Genomic DNA, 22,345 nt, shown 5'->3' on the forward strand with positions numbered 1-22,345 from the left:
TTTCAAAGCACAGTAGCACCTTCCCACAATTTATTTTTTTGCCAGATGACTCTTTCTGAGTCATACACAGATGCTGGATGCAGAGCTGGGTCATAGGTGGTTCAGGAATGTATTAAAGGTACTGCCAGGGTTCATGCAATTAAGTGGTATCCACCTTACTACCCACATGTACTAGGTCAGAGAGAAAATACTGCCCAGTTAGCAAACATCAGAGGCATTCTGCAAACCCCAGACAGTGGCCCACAGCTGGCTTTCTGTTCTACTGTTGATGTAAGTATGAGACTAGGTTGCTCTGGATCAACTATGAATGACCTGGAACATGGATTTCCATTACTCCGAATGATATATTCCATCATGGAAGCGGTTACAGAAAACTTTTACAGTCACAGAACAAAAAAGGAAAGTCGTAAATTAGTGTACATACTATTTACATTAATAAGACACATCAGGCAAGTGAATCACAGCACGTTGGGGACAAATTTCTTGTGTAGATTTCAGATGTTATAGTATACTTGGCATTTGGATTGATGGGGTGCTACTAAACCTAAGACACATCCTGAGAAGCTTAAAACTGTTAAACTAGGAGGATGTTAGGTCAGATATAGAAATTAAGACAGTTGGCGAAAAGGGGCTTGTAACATCCATAGATTTTGATTATGGACCTGCAGCATTCCATCTCCCAATAATTATGTTCTAGTTAAGTCCAGGTCAAGCAAGCAGTCTATAGGATATATACTGTAGATACAGCTTCTTCAGAGGACATTTCACACTGCTATATCATCTCCACAAATCCACATTCTTCCATTATAATTCTATGATGGTAAACACTTTACTTCATCACTTCTAGAGAAGAGGAGTCACTTCTGCCCAAGGCCTTTGCCCCATACCTTCAAAATCTTCCTGTAACAAGGTGAGGAAAAGACTTTCTTGAGCCTTGAGAGAAAGTGGTCTTTTTTCTTTGTTTTTTAAGATAAGAAAGCCAAGATGATGAAGAGATGACTCAGTGATTAAAAGTGTTAACTGTTCTTGGAGAGAATCTGGGTTCAGTTTGCAGCAGCTGGGACTATATAGTGGCTTAGAACTGTTCACAACTCTGCTTCCAGATTTCCAGTTACGAACTTGAGCCCTGTTCTGTTCTACAAGGGCAACAGACATGAACATAGTACACATACATACACACAGTAAACTATTCATAAAATAAAATCTAGAGTCAAATGGTGACTCTAACATAAGCAGGTTTACTAAAAGAAGGAGGGTGGCTTATTTGAGAGAATGTCCTTGTTAGGGACTATTTAAGTAGCCTGTGCGTTACTGTCAAATGATTTAGGAAATAAAATATGCAAGAGAAAGGTAAATGTCATGAAACACTGGTCAGGAAATATGGCTCAGAATAAATAGGAAAAAGTTGTAACTTTTCTGTTATTCCTGAAATGATTTCAAGATAAAAAGTTATTTTTTTTTTTAGAAAACCATATTTAAAAATATCTTTCCCTAAGTCTCCCCACAGACGTAGTATACGAATCACTTCCCACAAGTATACTGTTAATATGTAAAGGTGAAGGTTGATTTGGTGACTCAGATTTAGAGCTGTCTCTCGGACGGAAATTTCAAAGGACATGAGTATTCCATGCTGTTGTTTCCATAACAACCCCAGCCTTCACCTACTTTTCTTAGCATTTTATTTCACTAGAATGGTTGCATAAAGTTTAAATTTGTTTCAAGTCAAAGCATTAATAAGGCTTTAATCAAATTTAAAAAGAGGAAACCTTAAGTGTATTGATTATTTAGATGGAATTATTTTAGCAGCCTTTTGAACCTAAGCAGAAGACCGTTTTTATTCCTTAGATCTCTTAGGTCATTTGTATTTATATGAGGATGTTTCTGTTCTCAGTGCATTTCTGTCTTTGTTGTATCTTTGTGACTGAAGGATACTGTCCTAATTGACCATCTAATTACTTTAGAAGCTAAGTTACATGATGGCCAAACTGCCATTCTGTTTGGAGAAGCCTGTCCGCCCCCCCCCCCCCCAAGAAAGTCTTTCTGAGGAAAGATTATGTAGGTATCTGGCTTGTGTTTGACATTTATGCCCAGTTTCATTGAATCACAACAACAGCCCAATGTACCAAGATAGTGGCCCCTTCACTGTGACTTGGATATGATTTGTTTCTCCTAAAGGTTAATGTGTTAGAAGCTTGACCCCAGTTTGGCAATATAGAAGATGCTAGCATCTTTAAGGAAGTGAACCCTTAGGGCACATCCTTGGGTCACAGAGTTTTCTCAATAAAATTAAAGTAGCTCTCATAGGATACTTGATGCTCTCTAAAGAACAGTTACACGGGAGCCCAGCTGAATTACTCTGGCTTCCTGTAAATGGAAACTGCTTTTGTTTCCTGGCTGCCCAGACCCGAATAATCACACAGAAACTATGTTAATTACAACACTGTTTGGCCAGTGGCTTAGGCGTATTCTTAGTTAAATCTTACATCTTAAATTAACCCATTCCTATTAATCTGTGTATCACAATGAGGCTGTAGCTTACAGGTAATGTTCTGGCATCTTTCTCCCTTAGTGGCTACATAGTGTCTCTTTGACTCTGCCTACTCTCTTTGTTCGGATTTCCTGCCTGGCTTTACTCTGCTAAGCTATTGGCCGAAACAGCTTTATTCATTAACCAATAAAAGCAACACATATACAGAAGGACTCCCCACATCAGCTTTCTGCTCTATTGTGTGCTCATTCTTTTACACTGTTCCCATTGTAGTGAGTGAGACCCCTTATTATGCAGTCCTCACAAGAGCTGACTGGTGCCATACCAGTGAACCTCCAGAACAGCTAAGTAAACCTTTTTTCTTCACAAATATTTTGCATCAGGAATTTTGTGTTGTGAAAAGTATGAACTAATATAGTCTCTTTATAAATAAATCCCATAAGCCAGACGTGACAGTGCATACATTTTAGTCCCAGCACTGGAGGCAGAAGCAGGTGGATCCCTATGAGTTTGATGCCATCTTGGTCTACACAGTGGATTCTAGGACAGCCAGGGCTATACAGTGAGAGCCTGTCTCAAAATGGAAGTGGGGAAGGCGCAACAACAAAACAACACATCACTTTCCAAATTTCATGAAACTAATACTTAGAGCCAGAATTCAACCCAGCTGAATACAAAACTATCCCAAGTAACATTTTAGTTGTCCTTCAGAATTTTTTTTTTCAATTTGCCATAACTATTGGGGCTTAGGGGAGTAAGCTAATTTTTGTGGGTTTTTAGCTATTCATTGAACATTAACCACTAAAAAGGTAAATACCATTCTGGTAAGGAAAATGTTTACCTCTATAGTTCATGTGAGAAAATATAATTTGGAATTCATTCTTACCCCATACAGATCTACCCATTTAAGCACCGTGGCATGTGAGGGTGTGTAGACAGAGATGGGGAGAGATTATTGCATCGTTGAGACAAGGACATAAAAATTTACTTCTGCAATTTCACCTCACAAAAATTTATGAATAGGTTAAACTGTAATGATAGATCTTTAAAACTATGGGCAATTTAATTCTGGGTATCAGGGGCTTAGACAGTTATCATTATTATATTAAATATTTATTTCCAAGATATGAATTATAATTGACAGGTCGAGATTTCTAAAATTAGCACTGACAAGATGGCTCTGTAACTAAAACCTGACAACCGAAGTTTTATCCCAGAACCTCCATGGTGCAGAGAGCCACCTCCTTCCACATGTGTATCTCCTCCACACACATACAGTCAATAAACGCAATAAGAACACGTTTTTAAGATTTCTAAAGCTAGAACAACTTCTATATTGCATAAATTTAACGATTTGCAAGGTAAACATTTATATAGTTGGCAGACAAATGTGTTAGAAATGTAACTGTTGTCAGTTCAGTTTGCTCAGATTACAGAGCACAGATTGCAACCAGGCTGGGAACACTTCTGTCTATCCAAATAGGAAGCAACAGGCCTGCTGAAAGAGCTAGATGGGTAGATTTTGTTTTGTTTTGTTTTATCATCCACTGCCCTTAAAAGTCACAACCATAATTTGTGAATCTACTATCTCCATTAGTACAAGTCACAAAGAGAAACATATTCTTGTCCATGTTTGAAGCACAGTTAATAAAAGCTCAGGGTCAGGAATTGGGATTCAACCTGAAGATCCAAAAGTAAAAACAGCCATCCACTGGCTCTTAACCTCGACCTCAGTCTGAAATGGTGATCCTGTCTCCAGTAATCTCAGAATGAGACCGTGTGTGAGAGAGCTGTCTGCCCCATCTTATATTCCTAGGGCTGTGATTAGAGGCATGTCCCACTGGGATTAAAAGTGTGTGTCACTGTGGCTACTGGGATTAAAGGTGTGTGTTATTGTGGCTACTGGAATTAAAAGTGTGTATTACCATAACCTGGTCTATAAGGCTGACCAGTGGGACTGTTTTCCCATCTTCAAGCAGTCTTTATTTATTAAAATACAATTGAAATGCCACTACATGTGTTCATTTCCTACACCACCAGTATACAGGTGTAAGATAAACAAGAAACGTGATTCAGTTAGAAGTGACTGAGTTAAATGTATTAGTACTATTACTTAATTTTTAGTGAGTTATAATTCTGAGGAATTAATGAAAAGCAACACTTAGTTTCTATCTTAAAAAAAAATTCCAAAATAACGAATCTCCAAGGATCATTCTGGTGTTGGTCTGATCTACTTCTAAGCAAATACAGGTGGGAGTGCTGGTCCAGCTTGGACAAGCTAGTATCCCTAAACCATCTATCAAGGCAAGCCAGTAGAACTGTGCTGTATGGCATGCATCGCTGTGCCTATTACAGCCATGTGCAGTATTGGAGGATGGCAGGGAGGACGGAAAATAATACAATGGCATATAATGAACATTTAATGCTATTAATTTCATTCCTTCTTTTTAAAAAAAAGCCTCTAAGTAAATTTCAAAAACATACTTAGAGTAAATAGTCAGACTTTGTATATTCCTTATATTTATTGAATGATAATGTACTATAGGGTCTCTTATTAGATCAACAGAACTGTAGAATTCTTCGATGGGTCCATGCATTGCTGTAGCTTTTCTCTAGTGAAGCCAGCTCTGTTATAATCGAGATTGCAGTCTCAGTTAAGTCAATTGATACCTTCTAGACAATTTTAATTTCCCATTTGTTGTAAGGAGGGGCTGCTTGTTCATCCCGGCCACCTGGCTAGCTTAGCCCCGAAATAACCACACAGAAACTGTATTCATTAAATCACTGCTTGGCCCATTAGCTCTACCTTCTTATTTGCTAATTCTTATATTAACTTAACTCATTTCTATTAATCTGTGTATTGCCACATGGCAGTGGCTTACCGGGTAAAATTTCTAGCATCTATCTCTGGCAGATCCATGGTGTGTCTCCAATTCTGCCCTTCTTTTTCCCAGCATTCAGTTTTGTCTTCCCTGCCTACCTGAGTTTTACCCTATCAACAGGCCCAAAGCAGTTTCTTTATTCATTAATCAATACAAGCAACACAGAGAGGGGACTCCCACATCACCCATTGTGCCTCTGTCATCATCTTGTCCCCCCAGTAGTGCCAAAACTGTAACCCTAAACGATAGCCTCATCCATTCCAAATGCCATAACCTCATGTGAGGCCTTCCCCAGACTTCACCCAAAGGCAGTCATTTTCTCCCCTGAATTCCCATCCCACATTACCTGTGTGTCAGGTGTCACATTTTACTTCATTCTTGGAGTACAGCTTGGTCAGTCTCTAAAATAATGAACCACTTTTTAGTTATTGGCTTTAATGCTGCCAACTCTCTGACAAAGATAGGGAGGGTTCTTGTAGTCCTCGTTATCTCAGGTCCTGGAGTTTATATTCATCACAGAATTGATCTTGAAGGGGCTGGAGAGACAGCTCATCGGTTAAGAGCACTGGCTGCTCTTCCAGAGGTCCTGAGTTTAATTCCCAGCAACCACATGATGGCTCACAACTGTCTGTAACTCCAGTTTCAGGGGATCTGAAACCCTCATACCAATGTCCATGAAATAAAATTTAAAAAAAAAAATGATCTTGAAGGGTTTGACCTGAAATTTTCCAGACAAATTTCATGAATGTAACATACTAGTCAAAAGGCAGAGGTGTAGTAGCCTCGTTTATTACTGCCCCCTCCCCCCCCCCCCCGCATCTGTCCTGATGCTTGGTTGGGACAGTGAGGAAACTAGGTTTTCATAGTTTTCTAAGAAAAGCAAAGGCAAATTTCCACAATCCAAAGGGATTTTGAGCGAGATGTTCTAGCGGTGCTGACTGCCTTGCTGCCTTATTTGTATTTATCTTTTCCCTCCCTTTTCTGTGCTGGAATTCACCAATTAGGCTAGACAGCCAGCAAAACCCAGTAATCCTCTTGTCTCTACCTCACACCACCATGCTGCAGGGGTTTTTTTTGGCGGGGGGGGGGGAGTTCTGGGGATTGAACTCAGGTCATCTTTACAAAGTGAACAGTATGACTGAACTCTCTTCCAGCCTCTTTAAGTAATATATGTATGTATGTGTGTGTGTGTGTGTGTGTGTGTATATACACACACAATATGTAACTAAACATGTATGTTAACCACATTTAGATGTCTTTAAGGCATACACACACATATAAATAAGAATCAGTCCTTAGAAATTTGGAATTTTATTCTAATTATTTTCATAGCAATAAAATAAAAACTTAGAATGTGTTTTTGCAGACTTTTTACTTTTTCTAACTTTATCTGGTTTAATCCAGTATAAATGGAGTAAATTAAGAACCTAGGGTTTATCTGAAATAGCTCTATGAGTTAGGTATCTTAAGACAAAATTGACATATTGGAAGGATTGTCCATCTATAAGGTCTTGCTACCAGCTTATTGTAAGTCCCCGTCTCAGGCCTCCATCTTTGGAGGCCCCGCCCCTGTGCCCTTCGAATCTTGATCCCTCCCTGAGGAGGGCCAAGGTGGTCTGCCAAAACCAGGCGCACTTCCCCCCCAAGAGCGCAGGAATCCCATTAAAACCTGGATATTCTTTAGTTCGGCTTCTTGTGATTTGGCTTGATTGGGATTTTTGGCGTTGGCAGAGAGCTCATGTTAAGAAATATTCCTAACACATATGACAGGCTTTTCCCTTCCTTTGCAAGCCTCATATTCCCCCCTTTCCTTTGTTATGTGAAGTCCTCTAGTATAGTGTTGATTCAGTAATAGAAATGTTTTGTTAATCAGGCAGGAAACATTAAAAATTCTCTCATCTTTGGGCTTTGTGTTGTTTGTGGATTTTTTGTAGTTTCTCATAATCAAGCTTAGGAAGTTCCCTTGTATTTCTAGGTGTCTGAGGGTTCTTATGAATGAGTGTTGAACTAAATGGGTTTTCTTTTATATTTGTTAAAATATTTATGGATGTAGTAAACTAATTGATTCCTGAGTGGTTATTAACCTCTAATTACTACAGTGAAGCTCATTTAAATTTATTATACTTTGTTATATTACTGAAATGGATTTATTTTTTCATCCATATTTGAATATTACAGACACTGTTGTTTAGCTTTGTTTTCTTGATTTTTCCTTATCTGTGTTTGGGATCGGTGTAACATTAACATTTGATTAGGTAAGCATGTTCATGAAGAACTGCCAGTAGCTAAGTTTGAACATTGGTAGCCAGGAGTTCATGGCTTGCTGCCTCTACATGCTTTGAACCCCAGCTTGTGTTGCAAGAGACCCTGTCTCAAAAAATAAATCTCTAATAGTTTGTAAAACCTATCAACACAAAAACTAAAGAACAGTTTGTAATAAGGTCCATCTTACCAACTACCAGTCACCAATTAGGAAAAGTGAATTTCTAACTAAGCATAGTTTATGTACTAAAGCCCTAAAAACAGAGATAGATATCCTTGGATATTAGCAGGAATTTTAGAAACAAATCCTTAAAAAGCATGACTGAGAGATGTTGTCTAAAGAATACTGCATCTCATTCATCAGATTAGTAAAACATATCTGTACTCTCTTCCTTTACATCCTTATAGAAAATCCAGCAGTGTGTTGTTTAAGGAATAATGATGAGGAAGAAAGTCTGTGTACACTGTACACTGTCAGTACATATGAAATGTTTTTCTTAATATCTCCTTTCTCCCTCCCTTTTTTTTTCTTTTTCTTTTTTCTCTTTTCTTTCTATGGTTTATCTGTGTAGCCCTGGCTGTCTTGGAACTCATTATATAGGCCAGGCTGGCCTCAAACACAGAGATCTGCCTGCCTCTGCCTTCCAAGAGCTGTGATTATGTGTATGCCATCACACCCAGCTTTAAATTTTCTTAAAGATTTTATGTTATGATGTGTATGGGTGTTTTGCCTACACCTATGTCTGTGTAACGCATCTGTGCATTGTCTGTGGAAGACAGAAGGAGGCATCATGTCTCCTGGAACTGGAGTTACATACTGTTGTGGGCCACCATAAGGTTCTAGGAGTTAAACCCTGGTTCTCTGGGATAACACCCAGGGCTCTTAAGTGCCGAGCCTACTCTCCAGACCCTTAATATTTTTGATGCATTGTTGCTTGAAAATAGAAGTCCAGTTCTACACCATAAAAAGTAGAGTTCCAAAGCCCATCTAATGACATAGATGATTCCCACTGAATTTGAGAAAATAAATATTCAGGATTATATTCACAGTATATGATTGTATTCACCATGTCTCAGTTTTGACACAGTTCTCAATTTTGTATTAAAGTATAGGCAAATGCAAATTCTAACAGTAATTCTAGAGAGTATGATTAGGAGCATTTTGTTGTTGTCGTTTATTCCAAATGTTTTACTATAAGTGTAGTTACTTTAAAAAGATATACTGATTTCATTGTGTTATTTATTGTTTGGCAATTTCATGAAAGTATATATTTTGATATTTGATGTATATGTTTTGATCATATTCAATCAAAATTCTCTCTGCCACCTCCCCCAGGACCAGTGTCTCCCATACTTCCTTTCCTCTCCCACCTTCATATCTTCTTTTTTTGATATACTTTTATTCTTTGAGAATTTCATACATGTATACCAGGTATTTTGATCATGTTCTCTTCTCACTCCTTTCTCCAATTTTCTCAGACCCTCCTCGACACATTCTCTCTACCAACTTCACGTCCTCTTAATTTTTAATAACTCACTGAGTCCAATTACTGCTTATCATAAGTGCATGGGCAAACTACTAGTGATGGCCACACACCCAAAGAAAAATAACTCTCTCCCTCCACAGCCAATAGCTCCTCACCCAGACCACCGCATAACATGTTCCTCTCATGTTCATTATCATCTTCTGTTCCACCTCCTCCCTTTAAAGATAATCTACTTGGTCCAGCTGGTGTTGTTTGCATGCACATGGGTATGAGGCCATACACCGGAGCATAGGCAACTTTCAAGTTATCATAATCTGGAAATGTGCTAATTTATACTGTTACAGTAATGGTGTCAGCCCTCATTTATCTGTAAATATAGTCACCATGTTTCAAAAACTGTGACTGACTGCTATGTTCTCTTACTGTTACCTTAATGTTTTCTTTCTTTTTCTTAACCCTTTATCAAAGGTTGAATTAATAAAAGGGAATTTACAGAGTGTGGGACTTACACTTCGTCTTGTTCAGTCAACTGATGGGTATGCTGGGCATGTCATAATTGAAACCGTGGCCCCAAACTCACCTGCTGCAATTGCAGATCTTCAGCGAGGAGACCGGCTCATTGCAATTGGAGGTAATTACACACTGTGAAGTATGATGTGGTGTGCACAGAGAAACTACAAAAGAGGTTGGGGGCTTTTCTCTCTTCCTTCTCCCTATATCTGAAACAAGCATTTGCTAGTTTTATAACAGAAAAGCATCATTATAAACAGAATTATAAAATATACCTTAATGCACTTGTAAAATGTTTGCCAGGTTAGTCCTAATCTCTAAGTCTTTAACATAATTTATCTGGAAAGCGCTTTACTAGAACTTGTCTAGTTTGCTCTCCCTTCCCTCCTCCTCCTCTGTGCTTACTATTGAATGTGAAATGAAGAGCAAGTTATCCCTTCCTGTACATCTGTCACCACCGTGACTCTAAAATGCTGATATTAGCAGCACTCACTTCTTGTTGTAGGACTAGAAAATTAGTAGGAGAGAGATTATATTCCTTGCTGAAGAGGAAGGGTACATCCAATACTGTTCTGAGGCTCGAATGCCAGTGGTTTGTTAGTGTGCTGGTATTCAGAATCCATTCCAAATCTGTGGTAAATATGTAACCTGCATACTGCATACCTTCCTGTAGTCTGGATTGTTGTAAATAATAAAAATAAAAATCGAGGCAAATTATTTGCCTGAGTATATATACCTAACAATAGAACTCATCTGTGCACAGCAGCACAGAATAATCCAGGTCTTTTCAGACTTCATAGTACTGGCCCACATATTGTAGGCTTTGAACACATAAACTGGATATAATTATTCTTTTAGGAATATTGTGTTCTTTCAGGCTAAGACAATAAAGTAGTGCAGGTCCCAGTAAAAAAGTAGTTATCCTTGGTTATAGTAGAGAAAGCTGCTTTGATTCAAGTCCATCTTGACATTGAGATAATGAAAACAACTTAGTTACATACCTGGAGGTCAGTGAAGTAAGCATTTTCATGTGGAAATCCCTCTGATCATGGCATGCACAATGCCCTTCATACCACAGTCACCAAGCACTAGTATTTAGAAGTCATTCTGATTCAGAAAACTTGGTGTAGGGTCTAAGAATCTGCATTTCTCTCTACTTTTTGATTATTTGGTTTGTGTTTTGCTTTTTTGTTTTGTTTGATTTTCAAGATGGGGTTTCTCTGTGTAGCCCTGGCTGCCCTGAGTGGCTGTCCTGGAATTTGCTCTGTACACCAGGCTGACTTTGAACTCAAGAGATACACCTTCTGCCTCCCAAATACTGGTGTAAAGGCATGCACCACCACCACCTGCAGGTTGTTTTAGTGTTCCTGGCTCATGGACACTTAGGACATAGACTCATCCATTACATAGCTATCTGTATAAATACGAAAAGTTTGTCTCCTTCAGCAAAACCATGGTTCAATATAAATGCTTTTGCATTAATACATATTCTGTTTTGGGCTTACCTACATGTTTTATTTAATTATTTCTTTAACTTTTAAATGTGCCTTTTAAGTTCTGTTTTTAATTGCTCAAGCAGCAAACACCTATTATCCAAAATAAAAAGTCCAAGCCATATAAATATTTAGAAAGAAAAAGCAAAAATTACCTTTTTTAAGATATCCAACATTCATAAAAGTACAACTTTTATTGATTGAAAAGTCAAGTATTATACACATTTGCTGCTAAAGTTTCAAACATAACAAAAAAAACTTTATTTTTTATTTAATGTGTATGCGTGTTTTATGTGCATGTATATCCATGCACCAGATACATGTAGCATCTGCAGAAGCCAATAGGAGGAGTCACCTTTCCTAGAATGAGAGATACAGAGGTTATGAACCACAATGTGGCTATTAGGTATCAAACTGTCCTCTGAAAGAGAAGCTCTCTTAACTGCTGAAGCCATCTCTCTAGTGCCGTAGAAACCGTTTTTAGTGCCCCTCCTCATGTAAATAAATAAATTCCTTGTCCCAACCATTGCACACAAATTCAAGTCCTACAGTATATTTTAGTAACTCTTATTTCTTTTAAAAGTCATAAACTTGTCATAAACTTTGCCCAATGTTAATTGGTATTTCTTAAATAATTATAATTCATTTGAATTTACAATAGTTTTAATAATAGGAGAATAGTAGTAGTAGGAATAAGATTGGCAAAATGCTATGTTTAGGTTCAAAATAGAGTTAATTTTGCTGCTTTCTAAATTTATGAGCATGTTTGAAATATCCTGGAAGGTATTTGAAATATCCTGAAAGAAAAATTCAGATTCCAGATGAGCAAACCCTGGTATAGTGACCACCTTCACAAAGCACCCAAAATGATATGAGGGCAAGTTTTCCCACAGCACAAATAAAGAAGTGAAGATTGGGGTGAAACTTTTGTGTACTTACTAGAGAGCACATTAGGTGACGCTTCATTTGTGCATGTGACAAGCTGCCGTACTTCTGGGACACAGTATTCCTGGATGAAAGTAGTCAAGTTACTAAGCTGAGTCAGGAAGATCCCCGTGAGGAATCTCATGGAAATTCAGAATTCCACTGGAAAACCTGGCAGCACTGGCATCAGAGCAGAAAGGTCAGACGAGACGTTGCAGTTCAAGGCTGTTTCTGACTATAGCTGAGGCCAGTGGTCAGGAGTGGAAGATAGAACTCCAAAGGCCAAGGGTCCAGAGCTCTGAGTTGGGATTGACAGCTCAGAGAACATGGAAGTCAGCTGTCTCCAGGAACGGGGTTAAGAGGGCAGTAGCAAGTTGATTTGAGTCAGGACAGGACAATGTGCATTGGAATCAACTTGTTTACCTTGAAAGCATCTTACCTCTTCTCTTCCCTTCTTAGAGAGGTTGATCGTCATGTATATGGCTAATCAACAGGATCTGTGAAAGGGTCTGTTATTTATAGTATAATATTCTGTTTCTTATATTTACTTCAGACATTGGCTTTCTAAATTTGAACCATTTGCTTACAATTCCTGGAGTTATTTGAGAATTTTCTTCAGTAAAATGACTGCTTTCCATCATTCAAAGTGTGGTTTACCCCTTATTAAACCTGTTTAAATAGGCCTCTGCTCACTTCAGCAATTCAACTGGGACACATTCTTGTTGAAGCCAAGAGGAAATGGGAAGCTGCTAGGAATTAGCAGCTGCTCAGGATTTTTGTATCATCCAGGAAATAGTAGTTCCAGGCACTCTGTGCTGATTAATTCAAAATTTAAGTGAAATATTTTTTGAGATTTCCTTATTCCTCTTCCATTTATTAAGTAATCATGAGGTAAAGGCAGTGTAGGTAAGTCTTATTTCAGTAATTTGCATGTTTTCCCCTTTGAATCTTAACCAGGTGTGAAAATCACATCGACACTGCAGGTGTTGAAGCTTATCAAGCAGGCTGGTGACCGAGTCCTGGTGTACTATCAAAGACCTGTCGGCCAGAGTAACCAAGGGGCCGTGCTGCAAGACAGTTTGGGCCAGTTGGAAGAAAACTTTTTGTCAAGTGCCTGCCAGCCAGGTTATGAAGAAGAAGCTGCTGGGTTGCCAGTGGATACTGAAAACAGAGACCTTGATTCGGAATTTGAAGACTTGGCAAGTGATGTCAGAGTACAAACAGAGTTCAAAGAGGAGGCACAGCCCTTGAGTCCCAGTCCCAAGCGCACTCCAACCACGCTTTCTATTAAACCCCTTGGCGCTATATCCCCAGTTTTAAATCGTAAATTAGTTTCAGGAATCCATCCACCACCACAAAAGCTTCCATCTAAAGAAGGAAATAAACCATCAGCTGTAAAAACTTCAGAGGCCACAGAAGCAGCACCAGTGTCCAAACCCCAGGGATCCACTTTCAAACCACCTGTGCCACCACGACCACAAGTGAAGATTGCTTTGCCTTCCACTGACACTCCAACTCAGGCAGACCCGGATGCTGTTGAGAAGCCAGAGAAGGTGCTGCTCCCTCCTCCTCCTGCAGAGAAACCTGCTGAAAAGCAAGTGAAGAGTGTGGATCATGGAGAAGATGGGGCAACAGGTAAGCTGTCTTCAGCAAAGCAAGAAGTAGTAAAAGATGTTACTTCAGAAAGTTCTGGTCCTACTAAGGACACTTCGGACGACCATCAGATGTGGGAATCATCAGAGGTTCTTTATCGTAATAAGGTGGGAAAGTGGTCAAGAACCAGAGCATCCTGTTTGTTCGACATAGAAGCCTGCCACAGGTACCTGAACATTGCACTGTGGTGCAGGGATCCTTTCAAGTTAGGAGGCCTCATCTGTTTGGGGCATGTTAGTTTAAAACTTGAAGAGGTGGCTTTAGGTTGCCTGGCTACATCAAACATGGAATACCTTTCAAAGTTCAGACTGGAAGCCCCTGCTCCTAAGGCCATGGTCACTAGAACTGCACTGCGCAATCTGAGTATGCAAAAGGGCTTCAACGACAAATTTTGTTTTGGTGACATTACTATTCATTTCAAATATTTGAAGGAAGGAGAACCAGACCACCACATCGTTCCTAACATAGAGAAAGAAAAAGAACTCCATTTGATTGAGGAAGTTTCATCACTCCCTAAAGAGGAACATTTTGTGGGACAGATGAGTTTGTCAGAAAATAAACATAGTTTCCAGGATACTCAGTTCCAAAACCCAACTTGGTGCGATTACTGTAAGAAAAAAGTCTGGACAAAAGCTGCTTCCCAGTGTATGTTCTGTGCTTATGTTTGTCATAAAAAATGTCAAGAAAAGTGTCTAGCTGAGACACCTCTTTGTGGAGCAACTGAGAGGCGAGTAGACCGGACCCTGAAAAACCTCAGGTTGGAGGGACAGGAACCACTCATGGGCCTTCCCCCTCGTGTGGAGATGGAAGCTAACAAGTCAGTCCATAAAACAACAGGCTTGACAAGGCACATTATTAATACTAGCTCTCGTTTACTAAATTTGCGTCAAGTCTCTAAAACTCGTGTTTCTGAACCAGGAACAGATCTTGTGGAACCATCACCAAAGCACACACCCAACACATCAGACAATGAAGGGAGTGACACAGAGGTGTGTGGTCCAAACAGTCCTTCCAAACGAGGGCACGGCGCGGGAATAAAGTTGGTGAGAAAGGAAGGTGGGCTGGATGACAGTGTTTTCATTGCAGTGAAAGAAATCGGCCGTGATCTGTATAGAGGCTTGCCAACAGAAGAAAGGATCCAAAAGCTAGAGTTCATGCTGGATAAACTGCAGAATGAAATTGATCAGGAGTTGGAACACAATAATTCCCTTGTTAGAGAAGAAAAAGAAACAACTGATACAAGGAAAAAATCACTTCTTTCTGCTGCCTTGGTTAAATCAGGTGAAAGACTACAAGCTCTGACCCTCCTGATGATCCACTACAGGGCAGGCATTGAAGACATTGAGACCCTAGAGAGCCTGTCTTTAGACCAGCACTCGAAAAAGGTAAACAAGTACACAGACGATACGGAAGAAGACCTTGATAGTGAAATAAGCCAACTGATCGACTCTCAGCCGTTCAGCAGCATCTCGGATGACTTGTTTGGCCCATCAGAGTCTGTGTAGCAGACAAATTAAACTTTGAAGTGGTTGGGGACAAAGTGGATCTGGCGTGCCACGGATACAGCCATGTTTCAGTTCTCTTGTGGTGCGCTTTGGCCTACTTCTACAGTTGCTTGCTTGTATAAGAATGAAAGGTGGTTTTCCAGCAGAAACATGACGAGCTCACCAAACTGGTTGTTTTGGATTGTGCTTATTCTTAATGGTTTTGGGGTTTATACTGGGAATTGGGTTTTATTAATTTATTTTTAACCTTTTCTAATTATGTAAGCTAACTTTGTGTTTATGTATTGTGATGTCTCACTGTCCTTTTTTTTTTCTTTCCTCCTGGTTATTGAATTAATGTTAAGTAAGATCCTGTCCAGATTCCTGAAATATTTTCATTCTCATTCATCACGGTTATAACAGCAAATTTGTTGCATGCCTAAATTGACAGCAGTAATCACTGAGGGAACAGAATTGAATCTTCTTTCTTCTATGTTTTGAGGTTTGTCAACCGTACTTGCGTGAGGTTTTTGTAATATGGGGTTTGGGAGGATTTGTTTTGTTTTATTTTGTTTTGTTGTTGTTGCCAAATACAAATGAAAGCAAACAGTGCAGCTTTAAAATGTTATGCTGATTTAGTTTTTTTTACGTATATTGCTTGCTTCTTATGCTTCTGTGATATTTTTTAAAGCTTTTATGCAGTTGAAGTATAGTAAAATTATAGTAATTAGCTAAGAAGTTGCATTGAATAGAGGATAAATGCAATATCTAGTTGGTGAAGAATTTTGTAGAGAGGATAACAAGATTTTATTACTGAAGAACAGTTGCCAGTAGGATTTTGAAATATCTTTCAAATGTTGATGCTTTCCTTTTAAATGGAAGTTATGAACATTCATGATGATTTTTCATCTTTGGTTCTCCCATAGGAAATAAAGCATGTATAAGGATATTTAAAATTTCACAGGACTTGTTCAGAAAATGGCTGCATTGATAACTTGCTTCGTTTGAAAAAAATTTTTAATGTAGGACTATGCTGTGGAGGGCAATTATACAGAATATGTTTACTACATAAATCCTTTGGTGTCTGTGGCCTTAAAGGAATGTCAGTCATTCTGAATTCTTTAATAATTCAGACCATCATCATTCATTGTAAAGAAAAATAAAAATAGACAGTGTGCATAGGATTTGGGACTAGTTCTCTAAAAATGAAGGCCTACTGTGGTACTGGGTTCATCTAATGGATGCTAATAACACACAACTGAGAGAAATATGGGAGCTTGACCCCTATTGATGTATCTTTAAAAGTCTGGGCCTGTTATACCTATAGAATAGAAAAGCATTTTTCCCTTTTACAATAACACTATGATAACACATAAACCAACTTAATTTAAAACTATGGAACAGCTCTTTTGATGCAGGAAAAGTTGTAGTATGATATAGTAAAGAGAATGGTCCAGTCTTGAGTGAGCACTGCAGCATAGGCAGGGCACAGAGGGTCACACAGCTTCTCTGTCTCCGAAGGTACTTGCTCTACCTGCGGGCTTGTGAGGCAAACAGGAGCATAACTGCAAAAGTGCTTTGAACAGAAGAAAGCGGCGGACATAAAAGGTATTACATGAGAAAAGCGTTGTTGAGTGTGGAAGGTTATTCTAGCTTTAAATTCAATAGCTAACTCTTGTTATTAAGTGAACACTAGGACACAAACTTTGCTATCTGTGTAATCCCCACCCCACCCCTGCTTTCCACAACAAATCCCAGAAGCTAAAATGTTGCTCCACATCTTATGCTTGAAGCAATCTGCCTGATGTATAGCCATGTTTCATCTTGTAAACAGTAACTTGCCATTGCTGCCTGAAGGTGATGCGTCTGTAAGTGGCTGGTATGTATACAGATAAATCATGGACGTTTTAGCGATGCCCAAGCATGCTCCTGCAATGACTTTGAAAGAACTATAGAAGTAATGCAAAGCTTTAGTTCTAAGAATCTACTCATGCTTCAAAGTATTTATCTCTGTAGAACCACAATCATGGAAAGCTCGACAGTGCTGCTAATGGTGTTTGTAAAATAGACCTTTAATGTCGTGCAATATTTTTCTATTAGGAGAGACAGTAGAGGCATCACAGTTGTACTTTAGAGCAGGGAAGGAGGGGAAACTCCAAATACCCTAGAGAATAGTAAGGGATAAGGCTTCAGTTTAAAAGGTTGTATTATATTACATTACTCATGTAATCTTGCTGCCATGCTATGTTATCAATAGCTAAAATAATAATAAAGACTACCACAGAAAATAAGAATATCTTCATTTGATGACATCTGAAAACGAGGTGATTGGTTCATCCCTGTGGCATTATACCTGATGTAATTGGCCATGCAGACAAGCTAACAATCCATTTTTACTAAACAAATTTGCAAAAGCATTCAAACTTACTGTTGCTACCTTACCTTTTGAAACAGATGTATGGATTTTTTTTCTAATGCTATAGTATGTAATAAGCATAGTGAGACATGTCTCAGGAAAGAAAAATTGGACTATTTAAAGTGTGTTCTCTTCATTGGTATTTAGATGAATGACTGGATTAGACAAAATGAACAACATCTTAGTATTTTGCAATCATAATATGTATGTTTCTTTTTTATTTATTGTGTTGGCTTTTTGAGACAGTCTTTCTCTATAGGTCTGACTGTCCTGGAACTCATTGTATAGATCAGGCTGGCCTCGAACTCAACAGATATTTTCCTGCCTCTGCCTCTGGAGTGCTGAGATTAAAGGCATGTATCATCACATCCAGCTGTGCTATATTTCTTAGTATCAGAGTTTATTCAACAATACTAGAACTTATTGGGTAGATACTTTCTCATTCTAAGAAAAAGAACAGTCTAAAATTTTGAGAGTAAAATCTATCTAAAAAAATTTTTTAAAACATTTTGAATATATTTGATTGTAATAGTAAGAAAATAGAGTTTAAAATTTTAAGTTCTCTAAAGTAAGTTTGAAATCACTTCAATTTTTAAAAGATGCATTAATTTCTAAATTGAGGTGATGGTTTTCCTTATCCCCTCCCTCCAAAAAAAAAAAAAGCAAAGAACGGTGGAAAGGGGGATTACCTTCATCCTTTTTGATTCCTTTATGTTCCTCAAGGTCTGAGTAAAACAGCATGCCACCCTAATCCTGGAAACTACCATGTCTACCCCATTCAAAGTGATCCTAATTTCTAGATCTTCCAGAGCCTGTTCTGTTGAATGGTTTGATGTCACAGCTCTCCTCACCAGATAATTTATCTGTTCATAGCAATTAGAACAATTTTTGGACAGCTCACTGTTCTTCCACACTGATAGGCTATAACAAGTCCTATGTTTCATTTAAAACAGACTGTGGAAAGGCAAAGAGAACGGTTCACCCTAGCCTGGAGTGAGTTGTGCCTGGTGCCCGCAGATACAGAGAATGCTTTCTAATTAAACATCTACAGCCGAAACAGTGTGTATGTATTTTATTCCAGCAGCAGTGTTGATGAAAGAACACAGGCAGGCACAGCACAGTGTTGGAGAAGATTTATTAAGTAACCTAGCTGAAGTGCAGCTAGGACAGAGAGATACACTTAGCAGTCAGAAGTTTCGTATCCATTGCTACCTCACTAAGGTTTGTGAGTCTGAATTACCAAGTACAAACAAAAGCAACCTCTACTTTGTGAAAATGTTCAGAGTTATAAGTTCTTTTTCTGGAACATGCACAGTATTTTTAAACACCCTATTTTCAATCTTGTGTACCCAGGATATTAGTCATATAAATGTATTTACCTTCCCCTTGGAAACAAGTTATCTTTTGCTCTCTAAAACGTTCTGAATGTTTTATTTTGTCTTTTCCCTGTGGAGTGGAGTAACTGGCATGCCTTTGCTAGTCATCCTTGATGACCCCTCAGAACAGAAACGACACCAGCATCAATTATTGCATGTGGTACTGTGGGCAAGGAGAACTACAGGCCTCTCTAAGCACACTAAAGCTGTCCTGACGAAGCGCAAGTCCCACCTTTTGATTTCAGTCACGTGAGAGTTTCTCTCCAGCCATCTTTCAGAGCTGCAGACCTTGTGACTATCCAGCAGTTTCATGAATAGGAACCTGTTTCCCTCAAACACATGACTTCAAATCACCAAGGTCCCCAGAAAGATTCATAAAGCAAAAGAAGTATTAGCCACTTTCCTAACGAATGTGTAATAGCCAATAAGGTTGAGGGGTTGTTGTCCTAAAGTTCTCTTAATGTCCAGGGTCACACAAACACAATTCAGATTAACAAAACTGACAGGTATTTTTTTTAACAACTGCAGAGTTGACATGTACTATTTGAGACATATTCCACACTGTGTTTATATTCTGGGAGGCTGTAATCTCATACAAAGCGCTACAGATAAGTTTCACTGATGCTGGCACACTGAAAAGGTACATCAGTGTTGGCATGCTTAGAAAAACTATTCTACTCCACACACAGGATGACACAACAACATGCACATTTGTAGATGGTTTTCTGCTCCAGAAAGGGAAAGTGCCCTGATCACCCTAGTATCTTTCTTAACATACTAATGTTAGACATGAACAATTTCATCCCTTCATCCTTGTTTGGAATTCATTTCTACATTGATAGGAACAACTTTTAGGAGTCTAAAAAATAAAAGCAACTCAAAATTAAGAAACCTCTAGAAAAACACTTGGATGACCTACAGGTAGATAAAGATGTGATAGTCTGATTGTTCACATAGCAGCTCAATAGCCTTTGTTTCCTTTCCCAAAACAGGAACTAGGTTTGGTAAATCATACCATGCTTAACCTTGCCAGTGTACAAATACATACTTTATTTTCACCCAGTAAGACTATTAAATCTATATCTTTCAAAGAAGGCAACATTTGAGTTCTTTTCTCTACTTTCAGAACATTTACTTTTACCCCTTGTTGGCTTTAATGATTGTTGCCAATGACATGACACAGGAAACAGAATTTACAACCATCCATTTCCAGGTAGGTGGTGATAACAGAAAACCAATGCCAGCAAAGGTTTATGAATACGTCTGAAAGATGGCTGACACAATTTCTTGTCCTCTGTGCTTGAAATGACTAGCCTTTAACTCAAAAACATCGATACTAATTACACGTTAAGTAGCAACGCATTCAGTGCTGCCACATAACGACACTGTCTTGCATGATTGTTTCTCAGACCTCTAGTTTCTTGTTGGAGAGTCTCAGATAATGTGTGCTTTAAACACTCATTACCAGTATTCAGAAAAAATACAAGATTTTTTTGTCCAAGTGTTCGTGAATGTAAGTTAAAAAATTATATTTGATTTGGATTCAAATATTTATACATTTACAATATACCTATTTCGTCAAAATATATTGTATAATATTTAATAAAACCAAATACATAAAATAAAGTTTTCAACACTATTTATACAAACCCCTAGAAAAGCTGCTTTTTCTTTATAAGGCTGTTGGCAGTCGGTCATAACCATGGAAAAGAAAGTATCACCTTTGGTTGTTTTACTCTTTGCCAGGAATGGATGATGTGATGAAGACAGGTCTGCACGAGTCGTTTCACTGGAGACACTGATACACAGTTAGGCACCTGCCAACGTAGAGGGTCTCAGTCACTTTCCGATTCTTCATCCTCGCCGATGGGATACGACTGGACATTATTCTGAGTGTACATTTTTGTTTTAATGGGGCAGTTGTGGTCCATGAGGATAGCCTGAAAGCAAAATGCAAGTACATGAACTTCTCGCTTTGTAAAGATATGATGGTTTTAACCCACTGCTGTTAATTGTTACTATTTTGAAAGCAATTGCCATTTCTTGACCTTCAAATCTCAAATTCTCCACTTAGTGAAAAGTTTTAGGTAATAGGCAAGAAGTAGTCTCTGGGATGTGTTCATTGGACCTGTTGTAGGTGGAAGTTGAGTTTTGTGAAACAAAGGATGGGTGGATTGGGTTCAATAAAAGTTAAACTGAGTCTTGTAAGAGTTGGGAGCTGGAGACTGCATTGCAACTCCCATTTTATAGACTGCCACTACAGGGAACTTCATGAAGATGTTTGAAGGGAACTCTTGTAAGAAATAGAGGGAATTGGAACTGAAATCCACTCTTACTCAACTATGGCTCTTGTTCTGATGGTAACCACTTACACAGATTGTCTTACAATTTGTTAAGACTACATTTTGCCATGGCCCTTTAGTTTCCCAGGTCAAACATCCCAGGGCTTTGTTCACAAATGTGATGTTCAGACCATCTCTCTCCACATCCTAGCTGCCTTCTTTTTAGCACAAATGTGTATGTAAAAGTCCTTTGCCCATAACTGCAAAAGGAAAAAATATCCACAAAAAATGATACTTTCTTTCCAAAGCACCCTCAGCAAGAAGTCCTGGCATCATTATTCCTGCCAGCCGTGGGCCAAGCCTGACATCCTTTCAGGAACATGACTACAAGTAGACGAAAGCCTTAGCTTCACAATAAGCATAGGTGAGAAGTTGAGAAAGTAGGCACACAGGTTTAAAGAACTTCACCAGTGGATATTCACCTCCCAGCCACAACAGCTGGTCAAGTCCTTTATGTAGAACTGTGTTTGCATAGACTCTATCTCCATGTACATTTCAATTCAACTTTATGGTATCCAACACAATGCAAATGTGTAGTATAACTAGGGGGTGGTTTTTAAAATGTACAATTAGTGCAGATAGTTGGTTTTAGACACTTTCTTTGGCTTCACATTTGCCAAGTCTACAGATGAGAACTTTTGGGTGCAGACAGCAACAGTGTGGCATAATGGTGCAGAGCAAGAGACCAGGCAGCTCCAAGACCAATTCCAGTACAAACCAAATGAATCAGGTATGTCTTAGCAGTCTCCCACCTTTATGGGAACCATTCCCCCAAGGGGTGTGTGCAGTCTGCAAATCTGAGTGGATTCAAATGTTCTGAGCCTGCCTGTGGCAGTCTATCTTGGTGTGTGTTCGTTATCCCCGGCTCTTGTCCTGCAGATGTGATAAGACGCCACTCAGTGCTTAACCCTTTTATCATTTTCCTAGAGATTCTCAAGTGATCAGATGTGTGACACAAAGATAAGGACTTATGTGACCCTAGTCGGGCTGTCATCTCAAGCCGCCAGCTTCAAACTCGGCTCCCCTTC

At 38.8% G+C, this 22,345-nt stretch overlaps 2 protein-coding genes across 2 annotated transcripts in view; one reads left to right on the forward strand and one right to left on the reverse strand.

Annotated features, from left to right (window-relative positions):
* Window positions 1–20,637, forward strand: part of Pdzd8 (PDZ domain containing 8) — a 65,385-nt gene extending 44,748 nt beyond the window's left edge. The window contains exons 4-5 of the mRNA XM_041661543.1: window positions 9,588–9,750; window positions 13,004–20,637. Of these exons, the coding sequence (XP_041517477.1) occupies window positions 9,588–9,750; window positions 13,004–15,204 (2,364 nt within the window). The 3' untranslated portion in view covers window positions 15,205–20,637. The remainder of the gene's footprint in view (window positions 1–9,587; window positions 9,751–13,003) is intronic.
* A 139-nt stretch (window positions 20,638–20,776) lies between these two features.
* Window positions 20,777–22,345, reverse strand: part of Slc18a2 (solute carrier family 18 member A2) — a 31,940-nt gene continuing 30,371 nt past the window's right edge. The window contains exon 16 of the mRNA XM_041661544.1: window positions 20,777–20,915. Coding sequence (XP_041517478.1) covers window positions 20,811–20,915 — 105 coding nt within the window. The 3' untranslated portion in view covers window positions 20,777–20,810. The remainder of the gene's footprint in view (window positions 20,916–22,345) is intronic.

This window comes from Microtus oregoni, unplaced genomic scaffold (genome assembly GCF_018167655.1).
Source record: "Microtus oregoni isolate MIOR12 unplaced genomic scaffold, Mior012 000012F_ref0000307, whole genome shotgun sequence".
NCBI classification, from domain to species: Eukaryota; Metazoa; Chordata; class Mammalia; order Rodentia; family Cricetidae; genus Microtus; species Microtus oregoni.